Below are 17223 nucleotides of genomic sequence, written 5' to 3' on the forward strand. Positions count from 1 at the left end.
AGCTGGAACAGGTCATGGGATTTCGTGGATCAAAAACGTCATGGGCTCGTCTTGCTCGTTCACACGGTCTCGACTCACCTCGCGATTTACGCCCGAGTCTCCATAACGGAACCAGCCGAAAGAGCAATATCCTTGCCGCAAGAGGCCCTCTGTCCGGACATCTCGGACGGCCTGTCGTTCCAGAATGAGCTGCCACATGTATCTCGTCTCTGGCGCATCATTTTCGTCGATGATGCGATCCAGTGCGGTGGTGCCGGGGTTTCCCAAGAGACTGTTATACATGTGGTATTGCTCCATCATGTCCTAGCGATTCTCAGATCATACGAATCGACGAGAGCGGAATCGTTTGGGAGTTCGTGTTTGCAATCGGGCAAAGCGCTCTGAGGTACGGAGTCATCAGAGAGCACCGTTTCAGCCCCAAACCCCAGGAAGCAGACGTCCAGTGGAGGGATTGATAAGGACTTTGACTGTGCTTTATTAGGGGGCTGGAGGGTGGGACTGTGTTGGAGGCAAACATTCCTTGGGTCGGCTGGCTCACTCACTTGGAAAAGCAAACCTTAGATTGTGAAAAAGCAAAGGTTTCTTGTGTGATTCATGACAAGCGGTGCGGGGAAAGGAATCTTAGCTCTCTTTGAGGCAGGTCAGCCAGTTTACATGTAGACGAGAGAAAATGGTGATGGAGGGTTGGGAGCCCAGCAGCGCTGGAAGGTGTCCCATTGTTCCCCATGCTTCAGGACCGGGATCACAATGTGGGGCCGCCGAAGCACGGGTTTCCTTCGAAATGAAAAAATGGAACTCAATGCACGGGGTACTTTTGACAACCCTAGCTAATCCACAACTGCAGACTTAAAGCCTATCTTTCTCCAAGTAAGGTATACAGCTTTTATTGTTATCAACGTCAAAGCAATTGGGTAAGGGAGCCATCCCGCAAGACGCTGAACGGATTCGGGAATCTTTGCACAAGTATTATGGCGTTAGAACCTGACACTTTTTAAAGCAGTCACTTTTCAAGCAGTCACAGGTAACTATGTCATTTCTTCATTGCGATCCGAATGGGTAAATCAATCCCAAGCAATCTTGCTCATTGTCCACCCCCATCTCTAAAGCGCACCGGAATAACAAGGGAGGATACATTGGCTCGACAAAAAGCTTCCTAGATCGGGCCAATTGAGCCGACCTCGCGGATCAAAGGCACCTCAGCCCGAGAGTTCGGCCCGCCAACAAGACATTGCCGCGGCAGCAAGTTATACTAGACGTTACAATCAGTCAACCAGGAGTCTACGAGAAGGGCCTAGCGTCTGAGGGTGGTGTGAAAACGTACCGGGGTGTCAAATATGTCCCAGCGCTTGTTGAGATTGACTTTGAATATCTCCCTGGGTCGTGGTAATGCTTCGTTAGTCATCGAGGTTACAATGTCGGAGACAACCGGCCGTACGGCGAAGCATGCCGGGAGAAATACTTACGGAGCATTGACCTGCGCGTAGAGGTTGGTCCGACCATTGATGCCGTAGCAGACGTATGGGCTTGGGCTCGTTCCGGCTTCAGCATACATTGTCGCGCTGTTCTCCAGGGCCATTTCAATCTATATCAAGCGGTTTGACTCGGTCAGCGGTCCACCTCTACAGAAAGCTTTACTCGATGTTAGAGTCCATCGACTTGAAAGTATACTAACCGTGACGTCGGGGATAGCCTCGTAAAAGAAGACGATGCCGAACTCGACCTTGGGCGTACTGCAGACGTTGAAGTCAGTCACTCTGCATTATTAGAGTGTTGGTGGTGGCAAAGACCAAAGCTTACATCCTGGCCGTGATGGCACCCCTGGCGGAAGCCTCCCACTTGAAGTCGTGGGCCTCGCCAGCTTTGGGCGCGTCGCCTTTGCTGTCAACGATGGCACCTTCCTGGATGTCGTTCGTGTTTTTTTCATTGGGGTACCGTTGGGTATAGTCCCACTTTGCGACATCGAATTTGGCTTCCGCCTTGCTGTTGCATGGTGGCTTGTTAGAGAATATCCTAGCAAATGATGCGTCTCGGCCTGTAAACCTACGCATGCAATGTTGCCCGCCCAGACAGTTCCTGCAGCCGTGTCAGTCATGCTCAGCAGAGTATAGTATGCAAGAAAGAGACAGTATGGTGATGAGGGCGATAGGGGAGGGAAATGGAGATGAAGGGAAGCCACTGACTCCTATGATCTTGAAGTTTGGACCAATGGTGACGATGCCAGGCACGGTGAAAGTGATGCCAAAGTTCTGAGCACCAAAGACCTCTACTGGGCCGGTTGTGAAGGTCAATTCGGCATTGGCGTCAACGGTGACCTTTGCCTGGATACCGCCCTTGGTGCGGAACAAGACGTGAGACTGATCCCAACTGGATAGATCATCGAGATTACCCTTGCAAAAGCGACCATTAGTTTTGCGTTGGGACGTATTTCACCACCTTTTCGTGGTCTTCTCTTACAATTAGACTCAAAGTCGCCGATGTCTCCACGTCGGTATCAAGGTCGACCCAGGCGTGGAGGCTCGCCTTGTAGTTCGTGCACGAGATCTCTTGCTACACATGTCCATAAAGATTAGTGATCCACACCACATGCACAAGAGAAGGAACACGCATCACCTTGAACATATCCCAGGTATACCTGTCCTGAAGAAAAGTCAGTCTTGTAAACTTGTAGGGGAGAGGACATGGTACCAACCTGGATCCGATGCCTTGCAATATCGACTTTGGCGTCGACTTTGCGCATGTTCTCAAGCCATTTGACGACTTTACTTGAGAACCAGCGTTTATCCTTGGTGAACCAACGCTTATGGAACTCGTCCATCATGTGCTCAGGCGTCTCGCGCTTCTCCTTCCGAAAGCGGTGATGCATGTATGCCGGCCATGAGCCGCCATGGTCGCGCTCGACTTCAGCGTGGATGTCATGCCACTCGCGCTTGGCCTCTCCAGGCCGATCCACGATCTCGTCCCAATATGCGGGCTCACTGGAATAGTCGATCCGAAGAAGCACGTCCTTTGTGCCTCGTTGGTGGATTGGAGAAAAGTCATAGTCGAACGTGAGGTCATACTTGCGTGGGAGCACGATGCCGCGGCCGGCTAGGCTCCTCGCGTGGGTCTCGGGAAGAGACTGATTTTGCGAGAGATCCATGCTGACTGCAACAGCGTATCTTCCGGCGCCGCATCCTTGAGGAAGCTCGATGACAGTTTCCTCGACCGTGCCTAGGAATATCTTGCCGCAGTTGCTGGTCGGGCCGTCGTCGGTGCACACAGCTGTGACAGTCTGGCGTTTATCGTGGTTCTCGCAGTCAAATAGTTCCCAATGAGAGCCATCTCTCTTATCAAGAGACGTAAGATCTTTTTCCGGGCCTGCAGTGGAGGGTCAGTCGTCAGCTAAGTACAATGAGAGGGAAAATGATTGACTGCTCATCAAATGGTAAGTATTATCCATACCTGACATGATGACGAAGCCGAAGGCGTTGTCTTGAGGGTCGGTTCCACCTTTTCCGTCGACTGACTCGACTTGGAGTTTGAACTTTTCTTCGTTTGAGTCGGGGCCAAGCTTTTCAAACAGGTTTCTGGTTCAAACTCTAGTTAGTACTGCAAACCGAATCCGACATCCCCACTTGAATTCAAAGACACTCACTCAAGCGGGACTGGTAACAGGTCAAGTTTCTGTGGCGCAAGGTTAGTACATTGCTGAGCAAGTGGGAAGTATCGTCCAGGACCTACCGCATCGATGGCGTTGGCATTGCAGCAGTATGCCTTGGGCCTATCGATTGTCACGGTCCATTCCCCGGCGGCGGCCTCAAATTCACAGTTTGAGCCATCGCCATACTGGTAAACGCCAATCTTGGTCTCGCCGGAGTCGCACTTGTTTACGTTATCACATGGCCCAAACGCGTCCACTACGTCGGCGCGCTTCGCCCAGTGGCACGTATCGTCTGGCACCTTTTCGTTGCAGCAGAAAGGCATGTACATGTTCTTCTTTCTGTTGCATTTCCCCTCGGCGTACGACATAAACTTCTCACCTGCGACATTGTTAGTACTGTGGCTCCCGGAGAGCGGCGCGAGGCGCTGCACTTACCACTCTCGCATGGCTGGCTGCCGCTCTTGGGTTTACCGTTCACGATCTCGATGCATACATCTTCTCGAGCACGACACTTCGGCTCTATACTGGAACTCTAAGTAAAAGATATCAAGCACTCTTTGTCAGCTGAAATGCTCTGAATTCCACAACGTGCGCACGGGAAGAAGCATGGACTTACCGTTTTGCAGCAGTACCTGGCATTTCCGCTTATGCAAGCTGCATCACCGTCGTTCGGCTTGTCCTTGTTCTCGACCCAGAAGCGATCGTTGTCGACAATGACGACCTCGCCGTCACGACACGCTCCGCGGCAGAAGAGGCCCAGGAACCCAAGGAAGCCGCCGCCATCGCGCCATGCGCACGTTTTCTCGTCGGGGCTCTGACCTAGTTCGCAGCAGATGTTTCTCCTCTCCTTATTGTCTCCGGGGCAGTCGACATCGTGGCCATGCTTGACGAACCCTTGAGGGCAGGAGGGCTTCTCAGAGCACTGGCCGAGCTGGCACGAGGCGCCCTGGTTGACGAAATCGCCCAGGTTGCTGTTGACGCCGTTCCTCTTGCGGAATTTGCCCAAGCCATCGGGTTGCAGGAGAGCGTCAAGAGCAGAGTTTTTGCTGTCGTCAAGATCAATAGCCCAGATCATTAGGCCTAGCAAGCCGATCTCATTGGCATATTTGACTTTTTGCTGCAAGGTCTGTCTGCTGTCGTAAGCTACCCACTGGTCGCCCCTGTGTTTCTGAACGTCAGCAAGCTTGTCACTTGATAGCATGGCCTGAGAGAGGGCTGGTAACACCCCCGGCTAAGATTGGGGACCACTCACTTGTACGTGAAATAAGAGACAGCTGCCGTTTCGTCGTGTTTGACAGGGATATTCGTTGAGTTAATCAGAGTTTCGATCTCTGCAAACGACAGGACGCCACTGGTGTCTGTGCAGGGCCCAGGCGAGGCGCCGCCTTTCTGACGACATCCAGGAGTATTGCAGTTGGAGTTCTCCAGCTGGAACGTGCGCCCATAAAACCCGATGCCGAGATTGACGCGGTTCGCGGGCACGTTGGCTCGCCACATGAGATCCAAGGCTTCGGTAATCTCAGTCAAATTCGTGTGAGAGTTGACATAGTTGCCGATATAACTGTATTTGTCGTCCCAGGCACCGTGGAGGTCGTATGACATGACGTTGATCCAGTTGACATCTGTCTCCCACAAAATTATCAGCTCTTATGCAAGATAGACTCTCTCTATGTCTTCGGCTGCCGCTTTGCCTTCATCCGAAATCTTCGCCGCATTTCTCAACAAGGTGGAGTTTGACAAAGGCAACTTACATCTGGCCATGTTCTCGATGTCAAACCAGCGGAGGTACCAGTAAGATGTAGGGGCTGCGAACGAGATGCCCCAACGCTCGGTCTGGTCATCGAAGTGTGTTCTCATGTCTTTGAGCAGTTCCACGTAGTTGGCTGTATCCTGTTCCTTGCCACCTCTGTCGGGGGCGCCGGGGTACTCCCAGTCGATGTCCACACCATCAAAGCCCCATTCCCTCAAGAACTTGGACAAGTTGCCGATGAACTTTTGGCGTTTTGCTGGTGTGCTCGATAAGTCACCAAACACTCCTTGAGTTTCCGTGCCGTTGTCGCTGAACGACCAACCACCAAGGGAGAGCCAGACTTTGAGGCCTGGTGCTTTCAACTTGAGATTCGTGAGGGCCTGGAAGTCTTCTTCCGTGGCAGGATCCATAGGCACTACCTCGAAGCTGCTTGGCTTGATGTATCCAAAGGCCACGTTGAGATGTGTGAGAGACGATACATCGATCTGGTTGATCTTCTTGACACGGCCTGGAAATTGTCAGTATTTAGCGTCAATCATTAAGTGGGTAGGGAAACGTACAGCCGTTCATCTGTGCTGTCCATGCCTCGTAGTATCTGTGCAGGTTAGTGAACATGCTCTCATGGTCCAGTGTGACATTGCCTTACCCAATGACAAGATCCCGGACATCGCCACCCGTGTTGGGTTCGCGAATCTTTCCAGGCGAACAATTGCTTTGACAAGGCTGGTCCCCGCTCTTGCAGAAGTCCTTAAACAAACATGGGATATTAGCACCACGACGATCTAAGGAGATATTTGGGACATCAGGGGATAGACCCGTGACCACTTACGGGCTTAGTTCCACAGTAGCCCCAATAACCGCAGCATACGTTCAGGGGGCAGTCGAACTTGTCTGCGCGGACACCACACTCAGGCTTGGCATCGCAGTTGGAAGTGCAGACACTCTTGTCGCAGAATTCCGGCCTTCGTGAGCACTGAGGATGTTGTCAGCTTTGACGGGAGCGCTTCAACACTCGGGTAAATGCGTGGGGCAACACTCACACGGCCAGTGGCGCCGTTGCAGCAATCGCCATTAGAGCATGGCTTATCCTTCGTGCAACGAATCTCGCCGTTCTCATCTTCATCTGCAGCCATGAGCGCTGGAAACCCTAGAGGGTTCCATGGTGAATCTGGAGGGGAGGTAGAGGCAGAAGCAGAGGCAGAAGCGGACACAGCCGAGGACGCAGCCAGAGCAATTGACGAATCAGGGAGGGTGCTATTTTGTGCCTGGCACAGGCCGGTGCAAGCGACCAATGCCAGCGCAAATGCATGGAGCCGCGCCATCTCGATGTCCGGTAATGGGTAAAGACTCTGCACACGCTTTCCGCAACAGATGGGATGCCCTACTTAAGATCATTGCCGATCACGCTGCCACCAGACGTCAACGCCTCATTAATCTCGAGTTTCAAGGACGTGGCTGGATAATGCTCAAAGGAATCGCGAGATTGAGGTGTGGGAGCGTTCATTTCCGCTGCATCCCACAAAATCACCAGGTGTGGAATAGTCAACGTTACTCCTACAGAATCCCACGCAAGCGGCCACAATCTAGTCCTATCCATATGCCTCCCTTGATGACCAGAGATCACGCGACATGGTGGCTGACGGGTGCCTGGATTGTGACATGGTGCAGCATCGCATACTACGTAAAGAGTCCTATTGACCCTTGCACAGACATGCGGGCCCTGCTATCCTATGTGGCCTTATCTGGCCAAGGAGGATGCTTGTGATCCTTCTCCCCGCACGACTTGCCGTGTTCGGACGGCACAGCCCTGTAGGATGCACCCACCGATCGTGGGATCATGTACCGGTACTTCAGAAAGACGCCTGGTTAGGATATTCACTTAAGCGTTACTTGGAGATCAGTCATGAAGCTGGCTCATTCCCGTGAGATAATAATGGCATGCTCCACGGCGAAATCTGCGAAGACAGCGCGCATGCGAGTGTCAAACTTTCTGCGTAAACTTGCCACGATGTATTCGATTCGCACGCTGCTTGTGGCATCGGCCGCTCTTCTGCCTGCTGTCAATGCCGACGTCCAGCTGCTTCAATTCAATGCCACCTCCGGCATCCCGTCGACATGCTTGTCTGTTCTGACTCAGACTGTTGCCTGTACAGACCAGCTTATCCACGTAGCTGAGGTGGGCATGCCGGGCATCAAGGCGTATTTTGAGGCTGGAGACCTTCAAAGTCTCTGTGTTGCCACTTGCACGACCGCCCTCACAACATGGCAAAGACGAGTTGTCGGTGCCTGTGCGAACGTTCGGATTCCGACGGAGAGAGGCACTCAGCGCCTTGTTGCCGCTCTGGCTGAAGAGTTTGTTGAGGCGTACAGTTCCGCCTGCTTGAAAGACAAGTTCGTGCAGTTTCCCAGCAGCAATCCCACGGGAAATCATGTTAACCCCATTTATTAGGAGCGGAGCCTTCTGCAATGTGGTGCTCGGCAAAGCTGCTGGCATTAACCCTATTGCTCAAAACCCAACTGCGACACCAGATCCCTCAGTCGGCTGCCACACCTGCCTCCTCTCGATTCTACAGACGCAATTGGGCATGCCCCTGGTTGCCACAGAACCAGTGATACGCAGCGCATTCTCAATCATCACCTCGGCTTGCAAAGCTAGTGGCTGGACTACTGCGACTCCTGCGTCGACAGCATGGGAGATACCGTCAGTCTGACTTCATTTCCGTGGTAGAGACACAGAGAGACTAACACGAGCCATTATTTAGTGCCTCTACGACGACCTCTCCTCCCACATGTCAAGGCACAACTGTCCCTGTATCCGGTCAGACATGCCAGCAGGTAGCCATGGCACGCGGAATCAGCACTTCGAGACTCCTCACCGCAAACAACCTGGCGGCCGGGTGCTACCAGTTTCCGACGTCTGGTAATTTGTGTATCCCCAGTAGTGCAGTCTGCAAACCGTATATTGTGAAAGAGGGCGATACTTGTGTAAGCGTGGCGAAGGGCCTCGGCAAGTCGGCTACTCAAGTCATCTCGTGGAACCCGGAGCTCGGCGTTGACTGCAACAATCTCAAAAGCCTTGTTGGTTCGGTGATCTGCACCTCGAACCCAGGTGGAACTTGGGTGAACCCGAACCCGCATCAGCCGTCGCAAAGCACAACAGCGTGAGTCAAGCCTCGGGATTTTCATGACTTCAAAGCCCGCTGACCATGAATCTCTTAGCCGGCCTACGGACAACATCGGCATGACCCCCATCACGAACCTACCCATGCCTACCAACGTGGGCTGGAATCAGACGATCAAGTACGCTGATTACGCGCCTGGGAGTCGTAAGGATTGCGAGTTTTATGTGCAGGGGCCAGTTCTCATCGACTGGAGAAATGACAAGTACACTTCGTCCTGCGAGGACGTGGCCAAAGCCTACGGTGTGTCCACTGACAACTTCAAGACGTGGAATCCTTCCCTCAAGACAAATTGCACTCTCAGCAGCCAATATCAGTACTGCGCAGTCCTCGGCTACGAGGTGGCAGACGACCCCACAGAGTACTGTTCGAAATATGTCCTCGCTGAGGCCGGGTATAGCTGTTACGACATGGCTGCGCTCAACGGTGTCGAGTTTGAGCAATTTGCACTCTGGAACCCGAGCCTGGGGGACAAGTGTGCCGACTTCAAACCTGGTGAGTCAGAAATCCACACAGACGGGGCTTCTGAAAAACAACTGACTGACACCCGTGCTCCTCAGGTCTCGCATATTGCGTCAAGGTGTGGCATTACAGGCAGCCAGGTGAGCTACTAGTAGCTACTCCACTCATACTACAGGGATGCTAATGTTCACCCGCTTCAGGGATCGTATCGAATTGCAACCAGCTTGTCGCTGCCAATAACACAGAGTGTGAGTAGCCCATCCCACTCGATTGCTCCACAGGGACTTTCTACTGAACCGTACTAGGGACAAGCAACCCGTGTCAAATCATCGAGACCAAGTTCGGCATTAGCCACGCGCGGTTTGTGGCATGGAATCCTGCCGTCCAATCCGACTGTAAGTGCTCTTCCTGGGTGTCACGTCTCAAACAGGTTCTGACGAGCATTGCCTCTTCTCTAATGCTAGGCCGAGGACTCTATCTTGGGTATGATTATTGTGTGTCGATCCCGGGCTACAAGCCAACCTACACGACGCCCTCTATCGCTGCGGCTACAGGCGCCTCAGCTTGACACAGTGTCCGTAACGAATTCTGCTATTTTCAGGCCCTTTAAACACGTGCTTTAGTTTGCACAAGTACGAACTAGACTGTTGTATCTACCTGCTGCTTCGAAATCCAATCACAATGTCTCACTTGACGGACCATACCCTCGTGCCTCGAGTATCTCGAGCACTTTCTCTATCCCCTTGACCGTAGCTGGGTGATTAGGATTGAAATGAAGTCTCTCGAGATAGTACCCGTGCATCCCTTTGGCAGACTCGTAAGCTGTTTGCCCCTGTGCGCTGCGAGCGTTCTCAACTCCATGATCAATCAGCCACTCCACGACCGCGGGGCTCCCGCATTCCGCCGCCTCATGCAAGAGCGCCTGCGGTGGGCCTGGCTCGTTTGGTGCTCTCTGAGCGATTGGAGCACCTGGGCTGCTCTTATCCGGGGCAGCCGCTGTACCACTTACGCTACCGATCCCGCGCCGGCTGAGGATCTCGAGAAGCTGGACGTCGTCCTTCTGCGCTGCGATGGTCCAGAGGCTGCGCACGGCATGCTGAGGAATAACGCCGTTGGACTCAATGTACTTGTCCAGGAAGACGTTGACGATGCCCGGCCCGCTGAAGGCCATGGCGATCTGAACCTTGCCCCAGTCAGGCTGCAGCCCGCGACGCGTCAGTTCCTCAAACAGCGTGCGGGCAGCAGCCTCGTCGGGTCCGGATGCGGCACTGAGGAACATGTAATCGCGCGGGGTCGCCCAGCCTGTCGCAAGCATGTCGACCCAGATGTCGCACGCATTGTCTTGCTGTCCACTGAACATGCGGTGGGTGCAGAACTCCCGCCCTGCAACGGTGGACGTATGCGTATGACCGCCATCTTCTGGGCTGAAGACGAGGTCGTGGTCCGGCGCCGCGGGAACATTGCGGATCGTGTCCTTGGCCAGAGGGCGGTTTCCTACCATCAACGTGCGAGCAAGGAGGATTTGAGCGAGTGATGAGTCAGACAGTACACCCGTGGGGGCGTCCGCGGTGTCATCGAGCTGCTGAAGGTGCTCCCAAGTCGAGGTCTCGCAAGCGAGTAGCATGGAAATGAGTGGCTCTTCGGCGGCTGTCAATCCCATCAATAGGAGTTTGTCAGTGGACGTGCTCCCAGCATCGACTGGGGGCGCCAATTACCAGGATTAGGGGCGTCGCCCGGGCGAAGCATGCATGCCATTGTTGCTGCCTGGAAGACATCATGCTCCGAGTTGCGAGCAACGAAGTCGCTCGAGATGCCCTGGCACTGCTCATGGCGTACGCCTTGAAAGACATGTCTGGTGTGGTCACGCAGATAATCCTCGATTGAGATGGAGCCAGCCTGAAGCTCGTTGCTGCTGGCCCAGAAGCAGCGGCTGCCTGAGACGGAGGAGGCCATCTTAGGGTGTAGAGAGAGCCGAAAGTGCAGATGGGGCAATATTGCCACAACAGCAACGAGCAGGAAGGATTGTTTGTTATATACCAATCTCGGGCGTAAACTTTCGGATAGGTGCATATGCCTGTCAGCATCCTTCACAGGGGCCCTTGTCACTTTGTATACATACCAACAGACCTGGCTTGCACCCTTGTCTACGAAGGCCAACGACGCCAAACACAGTGATGAAATTGTTTTTACGAAATAGAGACCAAGAGAAAAGAATCAGTGGGGAAAGTAAGAGATCAGGAAGAAAGAAAGTACCAGGAAAGCCAGAACCTCTCGAGCGGGCAGAAACATGGGACGAATGCCTGACAGAAGGCCAATAGTGCGTGCGGCACGCGACCAACAGTGCATCGCAATCCTGACCCTGGTAAGACTGGCCCCTTGCTGGACTGCACAACCTTAAAAACGACCTGTACCGAACCAATCCTGGCCTGGAGGCTGGTAAGCCCTGTTGTTGGTGCATGTGTCACGCTTTCCAAGCCCCCGTGGAACCGCCCCTGTGTATGGCCCCTTCTTCGAGAGGTCTGACATGTTCAGTTCCCACATGTCCCCCACCTCGCCGTTGGGACCCTTGGCCGTGAGACCGATAAGCTGCGTGACGCCTCCATTGTTTTTGAGCGTAGGCCACTCGTAATTGTTCCAGATGCTGTGGGCGTTGTTGTTGGCCTCCGTGCCCTGGCCGTACCCAGGAAGGTCCAGAGGTTTCAAAGACATGACGTAGACCTTGCCCTTACAGCGCCTGGCCATGGCTGAGGACATGTTCTCAAAGTACTTGAAGCAAATGGGCTTTGGTGCCACTTTCTGGAGCCAGCTGTCCTTGAGAAAGACCTCCCAGAAATTGGGCGTGTGCTCATTGTCAGGCGGTGGGTTGGGCTGCACGTTTGCAGTCCCACCGGGCCAGAGTTGCTGCACAGATCCGCTTGGTTAGAATCATTTGGCATCCTGAAAATGGTTTGCAGACAGGAGGCTCACCCAGATAGAGTACATCCCCTTGCTACAAGTGAATGCAGTCGCCGTTTTAGACAGTCCAGGTCGGTCAGCGCCTGGCTCGAGAGTCCACGAATTGATGGCAGCCTCGGAATTGGTTACTCCAGTGTAAAAGACGCAGCGGTCGCGCAGGTCAGACTCAGTCTTCAACATCTGGTTCTCGAGGTAGTCGATGGTCAATTCGTCGATGGTTGGCATTGCGGGGACCATGCCCCCTGCGCATCCGAGACAGTGCTTGCCTCCAACCTGCTGGCCCTCGATGTTGGTGCGCTTGATGATTCTTCGGGGTGCGTCGTGCTTGTCGTGCTTGTCGTGCTTGCTCTTGGTCGTCTCGTTACGGCCTTCCCACAGCATACGCTGCACAAGAGGATGGTCCCAAGAGAACTCGTCTGGGCTGATCAAGGGCAAAGTGTCTGGCGTGGCATGGTCAATGTGTTTCGCGGCCACGGCCACGGCCAGCAGCACGACGGCCCAGGCCAGCGCGCTCAACACTTGCCTCATCTTGTCGATTCTTGACTCTCCCGGCTGCAGTATAGAAGCTTGCCAAACGTCGCCGCGCGCAGACTATCTTTGACTCTCCAAGACGACTTAAAAGCTTGCCAGAGACAAGACTTGTCAGCGTAAGCTGCTAGATCGGGTAGGAGTGCTCGGATAAGGTGACCTGCATACTCCCCTGTCAGCACCCCCGCGTGCCTTTCCTCATGTCACCTCATGTGTCGCGTGCGTACCTGCTTCTGCTACCGTAGCGTTTGGTTGGTGACACATGCCGCAGGATTGCTGACCATTTGAACTATAACCACTCAAGATATGCGTCTAAGCCATACTTGCAGCCAATGTTTGTGTACAAAGACGGATTGCTGTCTGAATCGAGATTGTGAGTTCAGTCCCTAGTCGAGGGCGACAAGGTCTATGGTTGTGCACAATTAGGCAGAAGGATTCTGAGCATGTAACCTGATCCTTGTGGCTGGCATATCTCTAGGGGCGGCTGCGTCCTCCAGTGGAAGCAGAATGACCATTGTGCCCGGGAAAGAGATCGTGATCGATGCAGTGTTAGTCTATGGACCAGAGGATTGTGATCATGTCTGATAACGATGTAACATCAGCAGTTCGGAGCCGATGAAAAGCACGGCACATCGGCATAGCCTATGATTATGAGGGCATTTAAACAATATTGGAATCGCCCGTGGGATGAGGAATATTGCCCCTGAGGATTATCCCCGCAGAGCTCGTTTCATCTTCTTGACAAAGACACTTCTCTACAATGGCGCTCGCCAAGATTCTCGCTGTGGCACTTATGCTGGGCCTCACTACGGCACAGTACACAGTTGATCCGCCTACCAAGGCACCCGACGACACTATCAAGGACTGCACGAACTGGCTTGTCGCCACCAAATCCGACACTTGCCAGAGCATCGCAAACGACAATGGTCTGGCGCTTGAGCAGATTTACCGATGGGTAAGAGCATGATCCAGTTGAGGCCTTGGCGAGCACGTGTCTTACTAGATTCATACAGAACCCTTCTCTCGCCTCTGGCTGCAAGCTTGTCGTAGACACCAGCTACTGTATCGAGGAAAACTGGGGTATTCCCCCACCACCCACCTCAACGAGCTCGTCAACGAAGGCATCCTCGACCACAGGCAACGGCATCACCACTCCAACTCCCACCCAGAGCGGCGGTCTCATCGCATCATGCAACAAGTTCCACTTCGTCGAGGACGGCCAGGGCTGTGATGAGATTCTCGCCAAATACAGCCTGACTCTAGCCACGTTCTACTCATGGAACCAAGGCGTTGGGCCACAATGTAACAAGATGTGGGCGCAAGTTTGGGTTTGCGTGGGAGTTATCGGCTCGACAGCATCTCCAACATCTGGCGGCCCATCTGCCAGCTCGACCTCTGGCAATGGCGTCGCCACGCCCACCCCCACGCAAGACGGCATGGCTCCAAACTGTGCAAAGTTTCACTTCGTTGAGCCTGGCACAGGTTGTGGTGACATCCTGAGCAAGTACGGCATCTCGCTGGCTTCCTTCTACGAATGGAACAAGAGTGTTGGCCCGCAATGCACAGGCATGTGGGCAAATGTCAACGTCTGTGTTGGTCTCATTGGCGGAGCCACAAGTAACTCGGCCTCCCCTTCGACCACCCGCACCTCGTCTACCACTACTGGCAACGGTATCAGCACGCCAACGCCGACCATGGGTGGCATGATTGCCGACTGTGACAAGTTTGATTTTGTCAAGGATGGCGACGCATGCAGTGCCGTGCTGGCCCGAAACAGCCTCACCGTCGCCCTCTTGTACGCCTGGAACAGGGACGTCAAGGCCGACTGCACGGGCTTGTGGGCGAATGTCTATGTCTGTGTTCACAAGAAGGGATATGTGATGCCTAGCTCGACGCTCAAAACATCGTCGACCACCACAGGTAACGGTATCCCTACGCCGACGCCCACGATGACTGGCATGGTGAACAACTGCAAGAAGTTCTACAAAGGTATGTGGCCTATGCTCAATGGTTCTCTCCGATTCTTAACAAGAACGCGTATTGACCGACAATGCTTTTAGTCGTGGAGAATGACAACTGCGACAAGATCGCCTCCAAGTCAGGCGCGGTCAAGGCAGACATTATCAAGTGGAACGGGCTCACCACTTCGTGCAGCGTCTGGCTCGATTACTACATCTGCGTTGGCGTCTAGGTGTGAGCGCGAGGGAGTGGACCGTGTGGGAACCTGAACGCACAGACATTGAACGCCATTGCTTGCTGATTATTATGCTTCTCTACACATTTCCCCACTATTGATAGTTTCTGTCGGGGGTGCCTGTACTTTCGGTTGAAGAATAAACTGTAGGGATTGAAAACACCATTGTCCCACATTACCCCGGCGCTTATCGAGGTAACTAAGTAAAGACACCTGAACGCCTTCCTCTAAATACAATTGCTTGCATCTTTGAAGATCACCAGTTTCAACCGTAGTTTGTTTGTAGTGAGGCTCAATGTACTTCCCGTAGAAATCAACGCTACTGGTTGAAATCCCTAGAGATCCTCCACATTATACGTACCGGAGTCTTCTCGACATTCCGAGGATAGTCAAGGAACGGGCGGTTATTCAGACGAGTAACAGGGGGTGTGCCTTAGTACGATCAGATCTGCCCTGTTTACGTGCTGACAGAAGTAGTGAGCCTCTGAAGTTGATAGCAGACCTAAAGATCCACACGCGTAAGCCAGCTGGCAGATCAGGCTCGACCAAGCTGCTAAAAAGTGGCGGACCAAGACTTTGGTGACACGTCCCCGTGGGTTGGCTGCATATAGGTGGAGTAGTGCGAGACACGGCTGACGACCCTGGTTTTCAGCTCGAGCCGGCCATGTTTTGTGCTAGCCAGTCAACCTTCAGAGGCTGACAAGGCGGCCATCGTCTTTCTGTCGCAACCTCCAAAGTCAAATCCAGAGCTGACCGTGACGCAAATCGTCACAAACCTGTCGGCCTACGAGAGTAAACGCCCAAGTGCCCCCAGAATGGGAACGGCTTTAGATCAAGCACGCGCCGCCTGGCTAACAGCGGCCGGGCAACCACCAATCCAAGCAGCGGCAGCACACCACCACGGCAATGCTCACCATGGCAAGAGCAGCCAGCACGACCCGGACCCCGCCACGCCAGTAGTGACAACAGTAGCGCTGCCAGCACAGCCGCTGTGCATTGCCGGCCAGCGCGTCCTCCAGACCCCAGAACTCTTCGAACTCATCCTCGAACACGTCGACATGGCTACGCTGCTGACTGCCGCTCAGCGCGTGAACCGCTACTGGGCCAAGTTCATCCGCGAGTCGCCCAAGCTGCAGCGGGTGCTGTTCTTCCTGTCCGATGACGGCGAGTTCAACCCCGGTCATGGGACAGACTGCCGGCGCAACCCGCTCTTGGCGAGGTTCTTCCCTGGCTTGCTGGCTGTTGGACAGAGTGATGCGGTGCCAGACATGAGCGGATTTGCTGCGCAGCCGTTTTGTCAGAGGCTCGACGTGTTCATGAGGCCTAGCGCGTCGTGGCGAAACATGCTGATCGTTCAGAGGCTGCGAGAGCGACAGCAGCAACATAGCCACCTCGGTCGAGAAGAAGGCATTGGAGGACGTGGTGTTGGCGTATGGAGTCGCACAAGGTCTCAAGGCGGAGATGTCTACGCTTCCTCGACGTTGTACACAACTGGCAAGGTCTCGCATGGCGGCACAGAGGAGACGAGCACGGGCATGACGATGGGCAGGCTCTACGACCTCGCCATCAGCCACATACTGGACGAGTGCTCTGTGACCGTGTACTGGCCTGGCGAGTATGAGGCTTTTGTCGCGGTCGAGGATGTCCCGAGGGAGGAGGGGGACGACGCTGATGAAGATGGACTTGGCCTCTCGGCAGACGAGACTGACAACACGAATGGCGCTACGAGCACCGGTACACCGGAGACGGCAATCACAAGCCGCGACTTCAGACGGGAGAAGCGCCGTCTTGCCAAGCATGCGGACGTCATCTGGGCCGTCTCTGGAGCTGCTTCTCGTGCCTACGCTAGAGACTACGACGCAGTGCAGGAGTTTACCGAGAAATTCATGCACGACGAGCATCGCGGAACAAGGTGGAAAGAAGGATCGGTGCCATTGTGACAGGGAACAAGGTGGAACGCATACCCTGCCGAGCAGATTGATTACAGCATGATGCGTGACTGAGAGTCGTGTTCTTGACCACAGATTGATGCGGATGCGACATAGTCAACGAACAGTCACAGCTCAGTTCCGCTTCAGACTGGGCTTGAATTAGACAGCCAGATTAGATTGACAGGAACTTCTGGTAATGTGCCCATTGTGAAGCCCAGAATTAATGGATTCCAGTCTCGTCAAGATCACCCACAGGACGTCTCAGGCGACAAGAGTCCTTGATACACCGCTCGTTTCCAATGGCTTGCCTCAGGTCCAGTCTGCTTGTTCATGTAGCTGACAACCCCGCAGTATATAGTTGTGCTGAACCTTGTCGGGCGTGGAGTCCACACACGAGCGCGGAAGCATTCCGCGCTGACCACCCTTGCGGAAGGTGACGGAGGGCGAGCAGGCCAGTGAGCTCGATTCATGTGGCGTCGTTTGTGATCACACGTGGTCTTGGTCTGCTTCTAAAGCTGGGCAAGCTGACGCTCAGCCGAGGTTGTCAAGTGGGAGACCGAGAGTATATTTTCTACGCCCCTCAC

At 54.0% G+C, this 17223-nt stretch overlaps 6 protein-coding genes across 6 annotated transcripts; 4 read left to right on the forward strand and 2 right to left on the reverse strand.

Moving 5' to 3' along the window:
* Positions 1-1069: 1069 nt before the first annotated feature.
* B0I36DRAFT_381322 (glycosyl hydrolases family 18-domain-containing protein) lies at positions 1070-6523 on the reverse strand (the record flags this gene model as incomplete). Its single annotated transcript, XM_046160850.1, has 21 exons — positions 1070-1249; positions 1322-1373; positions 1464-1582; positions 1673-1730; positions 1798-1980; positions 2045-2073; positions 2181-2387; positions 2455-2547; positions 2611-2637; positions 2690-3357; positions 3442-3566; positions 3635-3663; positions 3721-4019; positions 4076-4172; positions 4257-4800; positions 4893-5262; positions 5392-5898; positions 5951-5985; positions 6037-6137; positions 6220-6363; positions 6431-6523. 21 exons carry the CDS (start codon positions 6521-6523, stop codon positions 1154-1156), a joined length of 3876 nt encoding a protein of 1291 aa, XP_046017394.1. The 3' UTR covers positions 1070-1153.
* An 875-nt stretch (positions 6524-7398) lies between these two features.
* B0I36DRAFT_359860 (uncharacterized protein) lies at positions 7399-9599 on the forward strand (the record flags this gene model as incomplete). Its single annotated transcript, XM_046158205.1, has 8 exons — positions 7399-7781; positions 7840-8091; positions 8153-8551; positions 8610-9064; positions 9130-9171; positions 9232-9279; positions 9337-9426; positions 9496-9599. The coding sequence occupies 8 exons, from the start codon at positions 7399-7401 to the stop codon at positions 9597-9599; spliced, it is 1773 nt and encodes a 590-aa protein (XP_046017395.1).
* A 54-nt stretch (positions 9600-9653) lies between these two features.
* Positions 9654-11013, forward strand: B0I36DRAFT_77704 (uncharacterized protein). Its single transcript, XM_046163357.1, has 2 exons — positions 9654-10693; positions 10747-11013. Exon 1 carries the CDS (start codon positions 9804-9806, stop codon positions 10563-10565), a length of 762 nt encoding a protein of 253 aa, XP_046017396.1. The 5' UTR covers positions 9654-9803; the 3' UTR covers positions 10566-10693; positions 10747-11013.
* A 412-nt stretch (positions 11014-11425) lies between these two features.
* Positions 11426-12514, reverse strand: B0I36DRAFT_346275 (uncharacterized protein; the record flags this gene model as incomplete). The annotated part of the gene is made up of 2 exons (XM_046156440.1): positions 11426-11932; positions 11999-12514. 2 exons carry the CDS (start codon positions 12512-12514, stop codon positions 11426-11428), a joined length of 1023 nt encoding a protein of 340 aa, XP_046017397.1.
* A 760-nt stretch (positions 12515-13274) lies between these two features.
* B0I36DRAFT_420788 (uncharacterized protein) lies at positions 13275-14826 on the forward strand (the record flags this gene model as incomplete). The annotated part of the gene is made up of 4 exons (XM_046162167.1): positions 13275-13469; positions 13528-13712; positions 13902-14503; positions 14575-14826. 4 exons carry the CDS (start codon positions 13275-13277, stop codon positions 14703-14705), a joined length of 1113 nt encoding a protein of 370 aa, XP_046017398.1. The 3' UTR covers positions 14706-14826.
* A 603-nt stretch (positions 14827-15429) lies between these two features.
* B0I36DRAFT_315927 (uncharacterized protein) lies at positions 15430-16953 on the forward strand. Its single transcript, XM_046152933.1, has one exon. It carries the CDS (start codon positions 15524-15526, stop codon positions 16646-16648), a length of 1125 nt encoding a protein of 374 aa, XP_046017399.1. The 5' UTR covers positions 15430-15523; the 3' UTR covers positions 16649-16953.
* Positions 16954-17223: the final 270 nt, after the last annotated feature.

This window comes from Microdochium trichocladiopsis (assembly GCF_020744255.1).
Source record: "Microdochium trichocladiopsis strain MPI-CAGE-CH-0230 chromosome Unknown B0I36scaffold_2, whole genome shotgun sequence".
NCBI classification, from domain to species: domain Eukaryota; kingdom Fungi; phylum Ascomycota; class Sordariomycetes; order Xylariales; family Microdochiaceae; genus Microdochium; species Microdochium trichocladiopsis.